We start from the raw sequence: 21,314 nt of genomic DNA, 5'->3' as shown, positions 1-21,314 counted from the left end.
TTACTTAGAAAGAAAGACACTAGAAGAATCAAGTTGAGAGAAATCCAAGAAAGCAAGAATATTCTCAACTACTGTTAAAACAACACCTTTAATTTACTGAGGTACAAGGACTTCTCAGGACTCCATTTCACCTGGAAACTCTCTCTCTCTCAAACTAGTCTTCGGGGGGGGGGGGGGGGAGAGGGGGGAGAACAAGCTCTTTTTTGTTTATTCACAGCACCATCAAAAATTACTAAAATCTGGTTACAATATTAGAAAAAAAATGAATTACTTTATTGCTGCTTAACACACACACCTCCACCTGCGCACACATGCAAAAAGCAATTGGAAATTCTCACAGAACAGATCTCTCTAGATTTGTCACTAGATTTGTGCGTATGTGCTCAATAAAACTGAATGGATTTTCAATTTTAATATATAGGGACTTGTGTAATCTAGCGAGGCTCTTTTCAGAAACCTAAGAAATTAAAAAAATTAAAAATCTAACACACTAAATGATTAAATATGCAAAGTAAAGCATGTAAAAGTTAAAAAACAAAATTAAGGTTGCTTAAGTAACTTTAGTTCTGTAGCCTCATGGTATATATTAGGGTACAACCTTGAGGTACATAATCACATGCTATTTCACCCAAAGGATATCTTCCTCATTCAGGCCCCAATTCAGCAAGCATTTAAGCATGTGCTTAAGACTCACTGACTTCAATGGGTCTTAAAGCAGATGCTTACATATTTTATAGATTGAACCTCAGGATTTCAGTGCTCAGGATGGATGGTGCACTAAGAGTAGAAAGGGGGGCATAAAAAACCTTAACCCTGACCCTATATATGTAGGTATTATGATTCAGTCTTTATTTACATGACCATATATCGATACTTTCCCACCATACTGGGATATTGTGAAGATAAGTTCAGTAATGTTAAGAACATAAGAATGGCCATACTGGGTCAGACCAAAGGTCCATCCAGCCCAGTATCCTGTCTGCCGACAGTGGCCAATGCCAGGTGCCCCAGAGGAAATGACCTAACAGGTAATGATCAAGTGATCTCTCTCCTACCATCCATCTCCACCCTCTGACAGAGGCTAGGGACACCATTCCTTACCCATCCTGGCTAATAGCCGTTAATGGACTTAACCTCCATGAATTTATCCAGTTCTCTTTTAAACCCGGTTATAGTCCTAGCCTTCACAACCTCCACAGGCAAGGAGTTCCACAGACTGACTGTGCGCTGTGTGAAGAAGAACTTCCTTTCATTTGTTTTAAACCTGCTGCCCATTAATTTCATTTGGTGGCCCCTAGTTCTTATATTATGGGAACAAGTAAATAACTTTTCCTTATTCACTTTCTCCACACCACTCATTTTATATACCTCTATCATATCCCACCTTAGTCTCCTCTTTTCCAAGCTGAAAAGTCCTAGCGCCTCTTTAATCTCTCCTCATATGGGACTCGTTCCAAACCCCTAATCATTTTAGTTGCCCTTCTCTGAACCTTTTCTAATGCCAGTATATCTTTTTTGAGATGAGGAGACCACATCTGTACATAGTATTCAAGATGTGGGCGTACCATGGATTTATATAACGGCAATAAGATATTCTCCGTCTTATTCTCTATCCCTTTTTTTAATGATTCCTAACATCCTGTTTGCTTTTTTGACTGCCGCTGCACACTGCGTGGACATCTTCAGAGAACTATCCACGATGACTCCAAGATCTCTTTCCTGATTAGTTGTAGCTAATGTTTGAGAACTCTGATACTATAAGAGGGAATCTCATAGAAAACCCTATTAATAAAGAAAAAGTTCTTCCTTCAGAGCAGTGGTTAGGTGCTGCGCAGTGCAAGAAGCATGCCACATACCTAAACAATGAGAATATTGAACAGTTGCCTCATTTACTGAGCACCATCCACACTGAGCATCAAATTCACCATTTAATTCTGCTATTTCTTTAAAATTTGGAGAATCTAGCTTTGAAATTTCTGAGTAATATTTTAATAGACTTACAAGGATATTCTTCTTAACAGGTAAATACAAACAGTGATAGAATACTGATAGTGCACAGTTTAACAAGTCTCGGATGTCTAATTTCTTATAAAAAGGGTTTGCTGTTTCTGTTAAGATGTTTATATTTGGAATGAGTGTACTGAATGAGTTCATAGCCGCAGTTAACAGCCAAGCTTTATTGCATTCCTCTGCCATTTGCAGTGTTGTGGTTATATTTTACTAATAGTAAAATCTCATCTTAAACTGTTAATGCTTTATTCCATTTACAGCTGAGTGCCATGCTTTGACATGGTAAGACAGCTACAGCACTGGTTTCTAGCTCTAGTGGTTGTCAGTGCTGCTAAAATGATGAGAACTGAAGTTGGAAGGGATGGGAAAGCAAGATAGTAATCTAGTAGTGAATGTTGCACACCACTAAAAGTTGATATTTTCAGGTTTCTAGAGATATACACCTTTCGCTTCTAGCCCTGATGATCTGAGAGATATCAAGTTTTAAAACTGTCACTGGTCCTTCAGGGCAATGCTTTTTTGGCACTGGTCCAGAACTACAAAATAGGAAGTAACGGTCCTGGAACAAGTATAATTTCCAACAATTTTTCAGCTCCAAGAACAGATGGTGATTAAGAGAAGAGATCTGTGTGGCTGAAATACTAATCTCGACACTATTAAGCTGCAGCATTAATGGGGTCCAAAGAGGCATTGGTTTCACTGTTGGGCCTTAAGGAGCTGGGGTATAAAAGAAAAATAGGGGAATCGTCAGGGAAATAGTCCGATCTTCAGAGATTTAGGACACCTGCAGGAGAGGGAATATATGAGTGCCCCCACAGACTTGCATTGACATTGCTTTAAGAACTTTGCTGTGGCAAATCTCAATAAGGTACTGAAATGGTGAAGGAGTATTGGCACATACAGTGCTGAAAAGTATATCTGCAATTTAAAAAACATTAAAAAAACCCAAGTCCATATTAAAAGCAGTCTAAGAATTATTAATTCTTTGGCAAAAAAGCTTAAGTCCACACAACTTAAAATCCCCAGGTCAAAGAGTGTCAAATGTTTTTATTTGGTTTTGAATAACGCCAACCTGACAACTTGTATTCCAAGTTTGAACCAGGTGACAAACAGACCTACTAAGCCCAGAAAACTATGATTCATAACAAAACCACCATCTTAAACAACTACAGTAGCATGATTGGGGTTGCTGTAATACTCTTAAGTAGCTCGCACCAAGAAAACTAAAGCCTCATTTTACAGGATCTAATCTCCAACAGACGAGCTTAAATAATTGGGGCATGTGGAAATAGAAGAAGTAAAGTTCATAGAATCATAGGGTTAGAAGGGACCACAAGGGTCATGTAGTTTAAGCCCCTGCCAAGATGCAGGATTTGTTGAGTCATATCCCTGCCCATTTAGTACCAGTGAGTTGCCTTTTGTCCCCAATATGACTGTTAAATAACTTCAGCGTATTGGCTTTTGAGTACCTCTTTATACATTTTCAAAGTGACAAAAATCAGAGTTAAGTTACATGATGGATAAATGCAGATGACAGCTTTACAAAGCTGGACTGTCCTTTTGTTCCTATTAATTAGTTTTATCTGTATACCTTATAGGCACATTGAAGGTAATTTACCTCACGACGTTATACAACCTTACAGATTAGAAAACAAAAGTCTTATAACATGCAACACAGAGCAGATCCAATCAACTCCAACATAATATAAAATGAACCAAAGCAAAAAACTATGAAAATTATTAAAATAAAAGGGATAAAAATACATACACTTGGTATGGGAATGACCTGCATCTGGTCACCCTGGGGGAAAAGAAAAAAAAAAATCATTGTAAGGGCTTTTGAAAGGATGGAACAGAAAGATCTGAGACATTAAATTTGGCACTCAAACATTTTTAACAAAAAGGCTCCAAGTATTCAAGAACGCAACAAAAAATAATCAAACAGGTCCTTGCATTTTAGCTGCTAAAATGATTGGTTAGTATAACACAGTATTAGTGATTTTTTTAGACCATAAACTGATAAATCCCGTGCTTTAATTAATAAGAGGAAGTAGGAAAACGTATCCATGTTCACTTCAAGATTTCCTTTCTTCAAGTAATAAAGTCCACAGATTAGTTACAATGAGTACACCAGTCTGATTAAAGCTACTGGGCAGAACCAGTCTTGTCAGTCACTGGCAGCAGTGGAATGCCCTACCTCCTGAATTTCCCTCCAGTTGAGGTGACTTTCAGAATCAGGTTCATTCAAAACTACTTTCCTAAATTACAGATTGTGTTAAATATAGTTTAAGGAAAACGAATTTCTCCTACTGTAGAGCATGGTAAATTTCACCTCACAAACCTACAATCTTGGGTGTCAATTTCCATCTCTATTCTAGATGAGCCATCTGTTTCCAGATTGATCCTGATATGTGTGGATCTGATTGCTTGAAGAAAGGAAATTTTCAGGTAGTATAAATAAAAATTTTCCTATTCTTCTTTGCCCTAAGATCCACAAATTGGTTACAATGCGATTTTCGTAGCAATGTGTATCCAGGGTGGGAAGCAGGACTGTCGTTTAAATATGGACATCCAAAATGAAATAGATTATATATAAATATTTCTTCTATCATCCCTTGGGCATTAAGGCATGGAGAATACTTCTGCTAAAAGAAGGAAATGGCATAATGACCAATATGCAGAGTTTGGTGAAGTAGGCCTTCTAGCAGATCTCAATTACAGGAGACATGACTACTTTGCCCTGAAACTGTCAGTGCTCCTAAGGATTGGACTACAATGCCTAACCGAAGGAGGAATATTTCTGGAATGCCCTGACAGTTCTGAGGACTACCTGTCTTAATTAAAAGTACAATACTAGATCTCAGAGAAAGATCTCGATTTCAAATAACTCATCTGATTGAATATGTAAGCCTTTGGGAGGCCTACCCTAGTTGGTAGGAAGTATACCACCACTTACTTCCAGGGTTCAATCTGGGTAATGCTGTAAGGAGCAGAATGAGGTTCCAAAGTTGTCCTCTATGACTGTGCAGGGTTGGAATAAGGTTGATGCCCCGAAGATGCACTTAATGTTGGAAGCTGTGTACAAAACTTCCTTGTCTTTAACATGTTGAGAACATTATACTACACACATTTGACCTTTTTGCTTGGGCACTCTTATACGTCACAATAAAGTCATACTAGGGGAACTCAAGGCTATGTTTCACCGGTTGAACGTGGTAGTTAAAACTATGAACTTTGCATCAGCCAGTAGAATAAGTTCTATTTCTTGACTTCTGTTTTGGGATCCTTGAGAGCAGTAATTACTTCATCCAAGTATTCATTTTAAATCTGTCTGGGCCAAGATAGAGGATTGGTCTCACAATAGCAGATCCCCCCTCTGAGACAGAGACATCCCAAAAGCCAGTGCTAGGTTAATCAATTCTGAGAGCCATAGCTTCTTCAGCCAGAAGTACAAAACAGAATCATAACCACACTCTAGCTCCTATTTTTTGTATAATCCTGGGAAGCAGTGAAAGGCGTGGAAAGACCTATAGCATGAACACTACCCAGCTTTGCACGAAGATCTCACTGAGTCCAGAGACTGCAGGGTACTTTATTTACTGGTTCCAGATGCAAAGAGATCAATCACCAGCCCAACAAATTGACTCATGCTGATTAAGATATTTCTGGGTGCAACCACAACTTTACTAAACTGACTTCTGCCATGTAAATCTTGGGGTTCCATCTCCTTGGTGAGCAGTGCACATAGAGATAAGAAAGGTTGCTCAGTCCAGCACAGGAGAATTTCTCTTGGGCATGGAGCTGATCATGTTCTTCATAGTTATTCTTAAAACTCTATCAGACATGTTGACTGTCACAAGAATAGGTCTGTTATCCATTGAATAAGCAGTGCTCTGAGACCTCAGTGAATCATTGTGTTCCACCTCTTTTCCATTCCCTGATCTGAATCAGGAAAAGCCCCCCCCCCAAAAAATCTGATTTGCTGCAGTCGTCACCTATCGAAGCAGAGAATGTACAATTGGAGAAAGAACTCTGCCAATTAATGAGATTGGTGCAGAGGGTATACCAATTGTGTATTATGTGAACTGTGCATCACTTAAGCATGCCTGTGTATTAGATCACAATTCCTAATGGGCTCCGATAAGAATTGAATTTTTGTTTATGACACCACTTGTTTTTCATTATCACCATCTTCATAGTCTGTTAATCTTCCTCTGACATGAGACCTTGTATCTGACAGTATTCATCCTCAGCCCAGGGCTATGACGGACTCTCCTGGAATCATGTGTCTGTGTTTGTCCTGAATTCAAGATACACCAGGACGCCCATGTATCACTGTGTGTGTGTGTGTGTGTGTGTTTCAGGTTATTCCTCAACACTCTATACTATAGCCAGCTTCTGGAAAGAGGAGGAGAAGGCGAGGCCAGGCACGGCAACCTGCAATGGCAGCTGGGATCAAAAAAGCAACACTTTCCCAATTTTCCAGGTGTGGCAGGAAATCCCTATCCTTCTATTACACCTTCATAGGGTGCAGGAGAACAGATATACAGCCACAGCTTGTCTAGGGCAACTGCAGACCTCTTGGTATACTGAAACTACACTTCAGTACTTTTTTGCCTGGATTTTTTTTTCTTAAATATATGTTTTACTACTCGATTTTTTAGCTCTGATTTAGACTGCTGGCCTTCCTCCACTAAGGAAGAAGAATTTCCTTTGAGGGTGTATGTGTATGCATGCCTTGAGGAATCAGCACATATCTAACATTTTTATCTATGACCTGGAAGAAAACATCAAATCATCACTGATAAAGTTTATAGAGGACACAAAATTGGGGGAGTATAATGAAGAGAAGTCGCTGATTCAGAGCAATCTGGATTGTTTGGTAAACTGGGTGCAAGCAAACCATATGCATTTTAATATGATTAAGGGTAAATGTAGAAACAAAGAATGCAGGTTGTAGTTACAGGATGGGGAACTATCATAGAAAGCAGTGATTCTAAAAAAAGATTTGGGGGTCAAGGTGGATAAGTCAGCTGAACATGAGCTCCTAGTACAATGCTGTAGCTAGAAGGACTAATGTGATCCTTGGCTGCATAAACAGGAAATCTCGAGTAGGAGTAGAGAAGTTATTTTATCTCTATATTTGGCACTGGTGCCACTTCTGCAGGAGTACAGTCTTCAGTTGTGGTGTCCATAATTCCAGACGGATGTTGATAAATTGGAGAGAGTTCAGAGAAGAGCCACAGGAATGATTAAAGGATTAGAAGACACGAGTTATACTGACAGAGTCAAGGAGTTCAATCTATTTAGCTCAACAAAGAGAAGACTAAGGGGTGACTTGATTATAGTCTAAGTACCTCCCTGCGGAACAAATATTTAATAATGGGCTCTCCAATCTAGCAGAGAAAGGTATACTATGATCCAACAGCTGAAACTTGAAGCCAAATTCAGAATGGAAATAAGCTGCACTGATCTGCCATGCTGCACTCTGTAAAGGTGAGGGAACCCAACACGGATGATTAATTCCTATGATGCACTTCATGAAGGTGTCCAGAAGAATCAAACACTAAGGATTGTCCGAGCTACTACACTCTGTGAAGGAGAGCAGGGGAAACAGCACTGATTATTCATTTATTTCCCCTTTGGGAATTTGTCCCCTTAAACCTGCTTCAAAAAGGGGAATGAAACTATGCTCAGGGATTGCTCCGAAAATAATTCACATGGCTAGTGATCTCTCTGTCCTATAAAAGGTTGGGTTTGTTTTTCTCCCCTCCCTCGTATGTACCCTTTCTGGGTCTCTCAAGGAAGGTACTGGCTTGGGGCTCAAGGATGGGCTCCCCAGAAGCTGTCCCCTCTCTATTGCATGGGATCTACATGGGCCAAATTGATCTGTTTCCCCTGGAGGTCTCAGCCTGGCATATGAGAAGTTCTGGGGAAGGAAGGCTGTTATATAGGTGGAAGCAGGGGGAGGGAGCTCTCTCCGGCATTAGCAGCATCTGTGTTGTGACAAGTGCCCTCCACCCATGACTCCAGGGGTAGTGGAAGTGGAGGAGGTGGCTGAGTCCCGCAATCCGGGCATGGCTGCTGGTGCAGGCTACAGGGACCCAGGAGCAATCTTTACTCCTGGGGAATTCTGTGCCACTGTGCAATGAAGAATTTTGCAAAAATTAATGTGTGCACAATTCCCCCCGCCACCCCCCCTCAGAATAGGCTGCAGAGATGTTGGCCGCCTCTAGGGGCTGCTGGACCCAGCAGAGCCCAGTTTGCAAACAGAAGACAAGGCGAGTGGGAGAGAACTGGAGGGTTCCCAGCAGCTGCAGTTCTCAGCACTCCCTGAAGGAAGGAGGCGGCAGCGTCTTGGCTTGGGGGGCCCGTGGCTGGGCTCTGGGGGAGAAAGGGCTGTGAGTGTCTGGGCTGGGAGAACCCCATGGCTGGACTCGGAGGGTGAGGGGGCTATGAATGTCTGGCCCCCTGACTGGGTTCTGAAAGAAAGGGGACAGAGAAACAGGAACTGGGTTGTCATAGGGGTTTCTTTAACTCTACTCCTGGGGGAATTATTTGTTGTTGTTGTGTCTGCATTGTTACAGACATACTTGCTGACAGGTATTTTGAAATAAATTACCAAAATAATTGAAACTGGTGTGATTATATAGTGTTATTTTGACAAATAAAATTTGCAGAATTTTAAAATATTGTGTGCAGAATTCCCCAAGGAGTAAATCTCCATCTGGTATGCTGAACTTCTGGCTTCACCTCCATTCAGGAAGACTGGGGTGAGGGGCTGCTTGTCCCAGAGCCTGTTCTTCTCCAATTCTGCACACCTCCTTTCCTGCCAGGGGAGGGAGCCTAGGCTTGATGGACTTCATCTTGCCCAGCACAGCTGGCCTCTCCTACCTTGCCTGGGAGAAGGGGTCAAGGCAAATGGGATATTGCACTGTGACTGAAACAGCACTCTAGCCAGAGTCAGCTGAACTCCCCAATGACACAGTTGATAAGGGGGGAGCATTCAAAAGACCCTTCGTTTTGCCTCTACAGCCGGGAGGAGTGGTTGAGTCTGTTTGCCATTGGGGAGGAAGAAAAAATGGAGGGAACTTCAAGAGGAACAGCATTCTCTTGCTGCCATACTGACAGGTCCGGTTCAGCACCCAAGGTGCAAGCAGGATGATGTACCTATTGTAACAGATCTGTGGGCCATAGCACAAAGGTTTGTTCTGCATTAAGAGGCACTGTAGCTATATGGAGAAATAACAGAAAAAAGTTTGCATTATAATTTCAATAGTTTCAGCTGTACTGAAAATTAACGATTTTCAGAATGGACTGATCAGAACTCAATGTATAAGGCACATGTTGCAAAGAGACTGTTCTGAGCAGTATTTTTAAAAATAGCTTCATACTTTTTAGAGCGTATCTGATTTTTTAAGTTTTTTTTTTTAAATTAAAATGGAATAGTAATCACTGCTATAAAATTGTGATTATTCAATATGATTCTCAGCTCTGCACTTCTTCCAACCCTATGAACCAGTAAAGGGTAGCCAGTCACAGCCGAACAATGCCAGACTGCAATGCTTGGTAAAATGCAACCACCACATTTGCTGTATGTTCTGAAAAATATTTTTCAGAATAAACCAAAAATATTAAATAGCAACAGAATTATTTAACACAAGAATGTTAGCAGATCTGTCTTATTTCACTTAGTTTTGGAGACCTATATTTTACAAAAATTTAGTTGTGGCTCTCCATTTTGCTTAATAACAAGCTGATAATGCTGAAACAGATTAAAAACTAATTCTTAAACCAATTAAAACTAAACCTATCAGGTCAATTTCAAGAATGTTCTTAACAATTTTAGAACTGCTTACACTAAATTGCTATAAAATCACAATGCGCTTTCCCCATGTCTACTTCCTTCTCTTAATTTGTTTTTCTTATCTTTATCATTAGCATCCATATAGCAACAACCCTAAAAGACAGAAGGTGAAATACATAGACCATTTTATACTACAGCTCCTGGTAGGGACTAACTTCATGATTGCTTAACGCCCTTCCTCTGTTTTTCAGGGGAAATAGTGAGGTCAGAAAAGCTCTTGCCTGATAAAAATATGACTAGAGAGCTGCAAATTCAAAGCATTTTCTGAAAAACTACATTATCCCATACAATGGGACACTGAGTGTTCAATTATTTATCATTCCAAATCATTTATGCAGTTATCAACTTTAAATTCTCTAACAGTGTTATTTCAAATTTAAAATAAAGGCAGCATATACACTGCCACTGCAACTAAGCTAGTATCTACGACACATTCATACAGCTTTCACTTATTTTCATCAAGGTTCAAGACCTCCATCTCCTTTCAATAACTTTACAGGCTTAGTTAAGTGGTTTAAGGATTTGACACTTTCTACTACCAAGTATTCTAAAGCTTTGTTGAAACTGGCCTTTTTACAGATTAAAATATGTTTGCCTCACTCTTTAGTCTATTCATAGTTATGAAAAATTTAATCCTTCCTAAGCATTCTTTTGATTGTTAATTATTCACTGAATACTTCTACTGAATTCACTGAAAACTGTTGTCTAATTTTAAACCTTGTGACATTTGTTTCTGACTATCTGAATTTGGATGAACATTCATTTCTGAATTTTACAAATTGGAGTCAACAGTTTAATATGAATATTATATTAATACAGATTAACACGAGGACAATATCTAGTATTTACATAGCATATGTGGTGGGTCCCTCAAGACATAATGTACATCTGTCAGTTATCTGTAAAATATTATGCCTTATGAACATTTCAATTTTGGATAATTAGACTAAGAGTAATTATTCTATCCCATAAAAATTGAATTATAAGATATTTTCTAGAGAACTGAGGATACCACATACATTAAAAGGTGAGAGAATTACAAAATATTTAGGGGTAATTTACATTTTGAAGTTTTTGGCCATCAATCCAAAGAACCTGCATCATTTTATTAGTTTGGTCTCCCAATATAATACCACTGCTAAAACTCAAATATTTAACATTTATCTCTTTTCTCTGGATCTTTTTCTTCCTCTGGAATTTATTCTTTTTTTCCCACCCCTTATTTTGCCAATAATTTTCTCTCCGTGCATCCTTCCCACATCTTATTATTTTGTAAGGGACAGAACTTGGTTAATTCCCTGTTCCTCCCATATTACTATATTTTTGCACACACTCCCTGCTGTGGACTGGAAGTCTGAGACTCTCCCTTTCTCATGGAAGGCTAGATTTTGCTCACTCCACAGTTAGTCAATAATGCAACTGCAGCTAGGCAAAGAGGTCTACTGGACAGAGATGCAATTCCGCCTCTTCTCCGGGTACAGCATACACACTGCAGTGCACCTAACCTACTGGTGCCATGGGCAATGGACCAAATTAAGTCTCAGACTAGTGTGCACTATTCCAATTCAACACTCCAACCCTCCACTTAGTTTCCCTGCCATCCCGATTTGCTTATCCTTTCTTCCTTCCCCTAGATAGCTCCTGTGCCACTGCTCCAACATTTCAGAGTCCAAGAGGCATTTACAAAAGCAGAAAAGTGACATGAAACTGACATGAACTGTGTCAAGATTCTGAACTGGAGCTGTGCGAGAAGTAGAAGGGGGAAGGAATTTCTTTATTTCTACTGCTCTTGCCCACACCAGCAGCAAAGGCTCACCCCTATTCTTCTGAGGCTCCCATGCCTAAAGGAACAGATGGGAAGTTGCTCTGGATAACAGTATAATACAATTCTGCCATGGAGAGTTCTGAAAATATAGCATGGCTTTGGGGAAAAGATAGGATGCCTCTGATCCCCATGCCAAACTAAGTCTTTGGTCATGCAAGGCAAGTTGCCTCCATGTTACCAGTTTGTACATATTTTAAAGTTATCATTATATGCTATAGTTATATGGATATGTAACCCTCTGGATTTCATAGCCACTGCTTTTTCATTTAAAGATTAGAAATTTTAAGGGCTTATTCAATTTAAATTACCCACTGTTCAATTACTATTTTAAACCTCAAAATAAGGTAGCACAACACAGCCTGCAACCTGGGAAAATAATCACTCTAAACTGACATCTCTGGGGTGGTCTCATGGCAGCACAATACCTATGAGGTGAGGTGGGATTGAAAGAATCAGAATGTGAATCTCTCCCTTGCCCTACCCCATGCTAGGAATGTCTCATATAACTCGAAAAACTATTTCAACTGAAGCTCAAAGTAGTGCTAATTGGCTCCAGAAGGAACAATATCTAACCCTCTTTAGTTGGAGAACAACAATGGGGGTGAAGGAGGTGGATTGGGGGAAGGAAAAGTGAGAGTCATTTTCCTATGACAACACAAGTATAGATTTTTGGGTTCCTTGAGGTTTTATACAAGCCTGGTCCACACTTAAAAATTAGCTTGATTTAGCTATGTAGCTTAGGGCTGTGAAAAATTTCACATTCTGTGTTGCAGTGAGGTCGACCTAGTCCCCGGTGCAGAGGCAGCTACATTGACAAAAGAATTTTTCTGATGACTTCGCTGCTGCCTCTTGGAGAGATGGATTAACTTTATCACTGGAAAAACCTCTTCCATCGATGCAGAAAGTGTCTACATTACACTGCTACAGGAACACAGCTGCAGCCCCATAGCAACTGTAGTGCAGATATGTCCACATTGTTTGCATATACCATTATTTTCTTCAGAGCTGCAGTACTAAAACCTTGTCTTAATTTATGATTACCTTTTTAAAGAAAAATGAAAATATTTTAAATTGGTGTCTCGACGGGTGCTATTTGGTACTTTTTCAGGAAGTTCACACTATTTGAGTTACAGTAAAGTTGAGCCTTTCACATGGGAAACATACCATGTAATTTGAGACTGCCAATTTATTTACAAGGATCTAAAGACTAAAAAAAAAAATGGTACAAGTCACTGACCTTCTGAAGTCCTCCATTCTCCTCCACCAATGGAGGAAGAGTACTAGTGCTATTGGTGGATGGTGGTTCCACATTGTAGTCACGAAAACAGCAGAATAAGGTGCTAAAGATACTTCGACTCCTTTGCTTCTTCAAGCTGATATTACATTGGGACACTATAAAATGGGGGAAAAGAAATCAAGCTGTAAGTTTTCCAGATATAAAATGGTTATATGTTATTTGAAAATTCCTGATGTTCATCAACTTTACCCTCACACTTTACACCATATCTTTCACTGTCAAACTTACACATAGAGGTCTGTATATACATATCAGGTTTGGCTCGCCACACAATCCAAACTCTTGTGATACTATACTGAGAGATCTTACTTTGATAGATGCTCTAGAAATACTTAACACAGATACTGTGACCTATAGCCAGTAATTTGCTGCCAAAATCTGACTCTGAAATGGGACTCGGCTCTAAAACAGAATGTCATCAGAAGAAGTCAACTGATCCCTGGGCATATTTTGGGCAAAACACTTTACTGTTTGAGACAGAAACTCATTCCACATAGAATTTTTTTTTATTCTCCTGCTGCTTATGCCTTGACAGCTATGTTATAGAACATGAAAAGGCATAACAAACAAACAATTCTTGTAGCACAGAGAATTAAATGAAATGTCAGAAAGGAAGGCTGCCATTCCTATTGAGGAACAGATTTACATGGCCTTGTGTGCTGAACCAGGGTAACTGAAGCTGCAGCATAAGGGAGGCAGAGAAACATTTTTGAAAGATATAATAAAACATACAGACTATGAGCGATCACTCATTAGGTACACAAAGGACCTCCAGTAAGCCCAAATGCTTTCAGCCCATAGTTTTAGCAACTACCTTCTACTATTTCTCTTTTTCAAGGAGTAGGACAACCGTTATCCAAATATCCACTACAATCTTCAGTGCCAGGTTATCAGATACATGTTAGAAAAGCAATCATTTTCTGAATTTCCTCACGACTAATCCTGATGAAAATAAGCATTTAGAAATATTTTATTTTATTACTACTTGAGATCTGGATCAATACAATCTACATTACCTCTCCTGGAAAAATACCTCATACCACTCTCACACAATTTTATCTATTTCACTGCACAATTGTTAGTGACACTGAACATATAACATGGTAATATAATGTAAATCTAAAATATTATGTGCATTTTTAGGTAAAAACAAGGCTCTAATATAACTACCAACGTTAATGCAATCAGAGGATATTTATATAGCACATAAGAACAAAAATATGACAAGATTACTACTAGACACTCACATGTTTTGGATGCTGTTGTGAGACGTGAGACCCAGACTATATTACCTTAAAATCACTTGAGAAGAGTAAACCATACATTATATGGGATCACAGCCTGGCGGGGGGGGGGGGGAGGGAGGGGGCAGGACCACCTTGCCTTTCCCATTACATGGAGCAGAAGGGGTCCCAATAAGCAAAGGACTAATTACCCTCACTTTTTGATCCTGTTATAATTTAATAAAAATAATCTTTTAAGCGAAGTCTGAGCAAGCAACCATTTTATACCTACCCTCTTTTCAATTATAATACAGATTTAAATTAAAGGAACAGAGAACCACTTCAATCAGAAGCTGCTGACTTAAGGATTTCATTGGCTCCTAAACATTTTGCTGTGACAGATGGAATGAAAAAAGTCGTGACGCTATTTCTCTCTATTTCCTCTGCCCTTTCACAGGTGCAGGACTACTGAAGGCAATGTACACACAACCACCACCCAGATCCAGAATAGCAATCAACATCTTAGATTTCAATTTTTACAGTGTCTCTTTTCTAAAGACATTAGCTCAGCCTTGCAAAATTCTAATTGACTACTAAGAGTGATTTTTTTTAACAAGTAACAATGAAATAAACTAGACATTTTATTTATCACCATGGTCAAGTGTGGGAAGTAGTTTTTTGTGGCTCGGCTGGTGGTCTATTTTCCTGACAATTTCATTAAATTTTATAAAAACACCTCAATAAAACAGTACATTTCACTTCATTCATTTCCCCCCCTCTAAAATACTGTCCAACGTATCTCAGACAGTTTTTCTCCTCATACATCAAAGTTTTAAATCTAATCAAAGCAACAGATCTAGCCAGAAAATGAAAATCCTTCAGAAAGATACAATAATATTAATCCACACTAACAAGGAGCAACATAACTCTTTATCTAACACACAGGATACCAACACACAATAGCGGATAGAGATAAAGCATCACACTACCCCCATCGTAGAATTGAATGGTCTTTTAAATAAATTCATTGCTGTGTGAAAATAAAATAATTCTTTTAATGTTGAATAGTCATCATATAAATTATGTTTTCATAACATTTTCTCCTCCCTATCATTTGCAAAATTCTAGTACAGGTCTAAGAGTAATAGTTCTCTCCCCAGTATTTCATTTGGTAAACATTTTCTCCCTTTTAAAAAACCAGCAGCGGAACTCAACATGGTTACTTTTGGTTTATTGCCACGAAGTGGAAACACTCACAGTATCTGAAAGCAAATCGATTTATACATGTATATTCTCTTAAATCCAGGTTATGTTTAGCTAACATGGTACATTTTACATTAAGAGAAACTGAACTTATGTTGCTTAAGGCAGTACTCTAAAAGTTCATACAACGAAACGTTTCTTCGTATATAATCCCTTTTATTTATTTACTTCGATTTATACATAATGTTCTAAATGCTTCTGACATATTAAAAACCACAACTATAAATGAAGGACCACATTCTCAAAATTGTGTGAACATTTTTGATTGCACCCAATTTTCACATACACAATGCCTTGGGCCTAGGGCCCTACCAAATTCAAGGTCCATTTTGGTCAATTTCAGTCATAAGATTTTAAAAATCGTAAATTTCATGCTTTCAGCTATTTAAATCTGAAATTTCATGGTCTTGTAATTGTTTGGGTCCTGATCCAAAAAGGAGTGTGCGTGGGGGTGGGTGGGTGGGGTTGCAAGGTTATTGTAGGGAGGGTTGCAGTACTGCTACTCTTACTTCTACGCTGCTGCTGGCGGCGGTATTGCCTTCAGAGCTGAGCAGCTGGAGAGCGGCGGCTGCAGGCCGGGAGCCCAGCTCCGAAGGTAGAGCCACCCCCAGCAGCAGCGTAGATGTAAGAATGCCATGGTATGATATTGCCACCCTTACTTCTGCGTAGATGCTGGCAGGATGCTACCTTCAGAGCTGGGTGCCCAGACGGCTGCCTAGCTCTGAAGTCAGCGCAGAAGTAAGGGTGGCAATATCATGACCGCCCTAAAATAATCTGGGGACCCCCCTGCAACTCCCTTTTGGGTCAGAACCCCCAATTTGAGAAACACCGCTTTCCCCTGTGAAATCTGTATAGTATAGAGTAAAAGCACACAAAATGCCAGATTTCACACAGGGAGACCAGATTTCATGGTCCATGATGCATTTTTCATGGCTGTGAATTTGGTAGGACCTTACTCATGCCTACATGAATGTCATGAATTTGCATGCAGACACACTAACACTTGAAGGATTTCCACATGTGCACTTTTGAACATTTGGGCTAATGTTTATTAAAATGGACATTTCTGAAATGTTCCCCCCCCCCCCAAGCAGATTCCTAGGAAAACACAGTGTCAGCAAATGTAACACACTTAATCTCGCTTTTCTATTAGCTTACCAATCATGAGAACTCTTCTTTGTCTTAATACAAACCTCACTTTCCAAACATTTAAATATCAACCAAGTATCAAATCTGTATGGGGACTAAAGGTAGTTTACAGTCCCTTACATGCTACTCTCTTACACTCAGCGTCAGGAACAACATTGTCTACCTTGCATTTCGTTCATTTTGCTTTCTCTTTGAATTCATAAATCTTGATTTGGAGGTCAAATGCTGATCTTAGCTACACCTGTGCAAATCTGAAATACCTACTTAGTTCTTCATTTTCCTCCTAAAAGCCCATTTCAACTTAGTTTTCCATTGTTTACTTGCACTCATTTGCAGTCTGTTCTCACACTCCCCAATCTTAGTCTCTATTTAAAAATCTGAAAATTTACATGGATTAGCTTGTTACATAAAGTGACACTTATTTGTTTAAACACTACTTTTATTGCATCTTTCCTGTTTGTGCGCTCCATGGTTATTTCAGGTAGACCATGATCCTGCAAACAATTACGTATGTGAATAGTCCCCATTTGAAGTTAATGGACCTGTGCATATAAAGTTATACAGATGCATAAATATTTGCAAGATTGGAGCCTTTTGATGTAAACTCCTCAGGGCAGTGACAATCTCTAAAAAGCTTGACACAAATGTAAGGTGCTATATAACTGTTTGTTTATTAGCTTCTCTTGCTGTTTAAAACAAGAAAAAGTTATATGGTCATTGAGTTTTGAGATGAGGAAGCTTGTGTGGAAGGTTGGTTTCTTATGAGAGTATCCAGTTTTGGTCATTGAGCTTACTCTAGGAGTTTACTGAATGCAGGACTAAGCCTGCCCTGACCCAGGCCATGGCACTGGCCTCCCTCTCTACCCTGAAGCCAGTGGGGGCTCAGCTCCAGCCGGTAGCCTGGAGCTTGGGCCTGCTGGCTGTCAGGGGCGGTGCTTCAGCCGGATGTGTGTGTGCGCACACGCATGTGTGTCTCTTGAGGCTCCTCAGGCCAGTGTGTATGGGGGGTGGGGCCCTCAGGGCTCCGGCATGCAGGGAAGGCAGGTTATCCTCTCCAAAGGAGGGGTTCACCCGCTGCCCATGATTGAATGTAAAGGAGATATTAATGTGCCAAAAATTTCATTATCTCTGCTACAGCACTTTAGTCCTTGAGTCTCAGACACCAAAAACTGTGCATTCAGTCATGGTTCTGATTATTATTATTATCTATTATTTGTGTTATGGTAGCACCTTGGAGCCCTAGTCATGGACCATCGTGCTAAGTGCTGTACAAACACAGAACAGCAAGACAGTCCCTGCCCCAAAGAGCTTACAAAGCTACACATAAGAGAAGAGAAACTGGATGGATAGACTGATGTAGGAGTACAAGGAATCAATAAGACAATACTGATCAGCAGGATAGACTGGATAGGCAACAGAGGCTTGCATTGTAGGCAAGAGTCAACCTTTCAATACTGAATGAAATAAGATGTAGGGTGGGGATAGGTCACAAAAGGCCTTGATAGTGAAAACAAGTAGCATGTGTTTGGTGGATAAAGAAGAGAGAGCCAGTGCAGGCACACAAAGAAATGGCTAATGTGACTAGTTAGGAAAGTGATCTTTCCAATAGCATTCTGAATGGGTATGAGCAGGGAAAAATTGCACTTGGCAAAGCCAGAGGAAAGGATGTTGCAGTAAGATGATGGGAGCCTGGTTGAGAGTTTTAACTGCGTGGACGGACAGGGAAAGCCATATCTTAGAGATGTTATGTAAGAATCTGCAAAACAGACGTAGCCTGGACATGAGAATCTAGAGAAGGTTTAAGTTGAAAATGATACTCAGGTTACAGGCCTTAGTGACAGGCAGGATGGTGGCACTGTCCACAGTGACTGAAAAAGGAGATAGTGGGAAGAGCTTGGGGGGGAGATTAAGAGCTCTGTTTTAGCCATGTTAAGCTTGAACTGACCACTAGACTTCAACAAGGAGATGGGGAGGGGGGAGCAGTGGGGGGCAGGGGGTGAGCTTTTTGTTTGGACAGGAAGGAAACAGGTAGATCTGCATATTGTTCAAATGCAGTTTAAATGTTGAGACATTAAGTTTATCAAAGTATAAGGGATTGTCCTTCAATGCAGTGTCAGCTCAAGATACAAATTAGTGTTGCCCCTAACCTGACTCCTTTGCACACACAAAAATCTCTAGCTTGAGCTCAGTGGTGGTTTGCAGTCCAGCTAGCTGACCTGGCAGGATGCCTGGGTTGAAGCTTGAATGCTGCTGATGCTCAAGCTAGCAATGCAGTGGGGGTGCAGCTACAGGCTAGTTTGAATTGGCACAACTCATCAGCTGCCAATCCAGTCTCTCTGTGAGCTTGACTGTTTTGCAGTGTGGCCACTCTCACTCAAGTGGAATAACTTGAGCTAACTGTGAAGACAAGCCCTGCACCTGAAATATGGGGGGAGAGGGAGAGAGAGAGGAAATCTCTGCACAACACTAATTCAGGTACTCACAATGAGCTGACATAGAAAACATGACTGCAAGTGACAGAGCTATAATTGCCTCTGTAATAAATAAACTTTAAAAATAAGGTGCATGGCCAGAAAAACAACATCCAATACTTGACCCTCTGATGATTTATCAGATCTTCTAGTGTCTTGTTTATCCCAGAGTTCCTCCTAGGTAATTGCCAGCATTTGAATACAGAAGTATGACGTACCGGAAATTTCTTTCATATTAGTAATAATACAGACTTTGCTTGACAGCAGATGGACTGGAGTGCCAGTGAATATTTAAGACCTACATTTTCGAGTGAGACTAATAATTTTGGGTGTTTAGAAAGTGCTGAGCATCATTCCTCTGAAAATCAGACCTCTGAGGCTCCCAAAATCACTAGTCACTTTTGAAAATTTAGGCCTTAAGTTTCCATAGCAGCCATATATTTTAACTATTAGTAGCCTCTGACAGTATTTGCTTTTAACTTCCCAGGAGACACGGGACCTATTCTTGCATACTGAGCTCTACATGGAAACTAATGTTAATAGTTTTCTATTGCAGATAATGATGTTTGTTTACCACTTTATCCTATTCAATATAAAACCTAACACTGCTACCATTAAACACATTCAGAAATCACAAAGTGAAAAAGTATCAGGAGGTAGCCGTGTTAGTCTGTATCTACAAAAACAACAAGGAGTCTGGTGCCACCTTAAAGACTAACAGATTTATTTGGGCATAAGCTTTCGTGGGTAGCTCTCTCACAATAACCCGACCCTGACCCGCACTGCATACAGTAAGCCCAATTCTACCATCAAATGCACCCAAACACTGACCTGGAGAACAACCCTCAAGAGACAAGTACTTACCCAAAGTTTGAGATTTGAGTTCTGCCCTTTGATTTACACTTACCAAGAGTCTTCATTTTACAATAAGAAAATTTTCTACATCTCACCTGAAAAATGGGTGAACAGATTTTGTTCAAACCTTACCCAAAAAATCATCTTTTGACTGAGGGAAAAACAGGATATTTTCAGCCAAAAGGGTGAATATTTTCAGTGTTATAAGCAACAGTAAATAGGAGATAGTACTGAAGCCCAGATGTCACCTCAAGCATAGTGTTCTCTACCAAGAAAACCACATGATTTGCTCATTCTAAATAAACGACAGGGTACAAAACTAAGTATTAACAGTCCCAAACGCTTAAAAAAAAATCAAGTTAGGTCACAAAAATCATGAGGTTAGCCTAAAAATCCTGAGGTTTTTAAATAAAATGAACCCAAATGTTTTTTTATCTCCTGGTTTCTAGGCTTTCAGGGTACACTCACGTCACATTTGTAAGCTTTTCTCTGCAATCATAAGAGCTAGAAAATTGCTTCTTTTTTTTAAATGAAAGCAGAGATCTCATGTAATCTCTTGACTCCAGAAGTCAGACTTTAAGAAAAATACAGTAGACCTTCAGAGCTATGAACACCAGAATTATGAACTGACCAGTCAACCACATACCTCACTTGAAACTGGAAGTACACAATCAGTCAGCAGCAGAGACAAAAAAAGCGAACACGGTACAGTACTGTGTTAAACACAAACTACTAAAAAATAAAGGGAAAGCAGCATTTTTCTTCTACATAGTAAAGTTTCAAAGCTGTATTAAGTCAGTGTTCAGTTGTAAACTTTTGAAAGAACAACCATAACGTTTTGCTCAGAGTTGGGAACATTTCAGAGTTACAGACAACCTCCATTCCTGAGGTGTTCATAACTCTGAGGTTCTATTTTACTAAATATTATGCAAAAATCACAAGAGTTGACAACACTTCAAACCTCAAGTTGTTAGAAGCTGAATGGTTTGTCCTTTAAAGGTCAATTTCCCTCAGATGTGCATTAGGGATAACTGTAATCATCCTCTGTGTCATAATAATTTGGCGATTTGTACCGTAACTGTTCTCCAAACAGATACATTCACTAATTTATATGCTATTCATAGGGATTTTATGCCTTATATCCTTATTTGTTTTTTATGGGATTTTATGAGTGAAAGCTATTTCTTTTGGGTGTCTTACATGTAAACAGGGATGGTAATTCTACAGATATATGTACTTATCTATAGTGCCTGTATTAGTCTTGTACATTGTGGGTACCTGGTTTCACTAGAGGGGACAGTTTGCTTGAGATCCCAATGGCAGTCTTTTACTTCAAAGGAAATACTTTCGCTGC

The 21,314-nt window shown here is 39.6% G+C and overlaps 1 protein-coding gene across 12 annotated transcripts in view; it reads right to left on the bottom strand.

The window, feature by feature from the left end:
• CTDSPL (CTD small phosphatase like) overlaps window positions 1–21,314 on the bottom strand; it is a 117,856-nt gene that overhangs the window by 32,258 nt on the left and 64,284 nt on the right. For 7 of the 12 annotated variants that reach the window (XR_010598197.1, XR_010598198.1, XR_010598199.1 and 4 more), the window contains exons 2-3: window positions 12,940–13,094; window positions 3,779–3,811 (exon numbers count right to left, since the gene is read on the bottom strand). Coding sequence is in view for 8 of the 12 variants with exons in the window: in XM_005297122.5 (XP_005297179.1) it covers window positions 3,779–3,811; window positions 12,940–13,094 (188 nt within the window). In the remaining 4 variants the exon portion in view is untranslated. The remainder of the gene's footprint in view (window positions 1–3,778; window positions 3,812–12,939; window positions 13,095–21,314) is intronic. The other 5 variants (XR_010598200.1, XM_042859706.2, XM_042859718.2 and 2 more) reach the window with 1 other exon arrangement.

This window comes from Chrysemys picta, chromosome 2 (genome assembly GCF_011386835.1).
Source record: "Chrysemys picta bellii isolate R12L10 chromosome 2, ASM1138683v2, whole genome shotgun sequence".
Classification (NCBI taxonomy): domain Eukaryota; kingdom Metazoa; phylum Chordata; order Testudines; family Emydidae; genus Chrysemys; species Chrysemys picta.
This window is presented reverse-complemented; position numbering and strand designations above follow the sequence as displayed.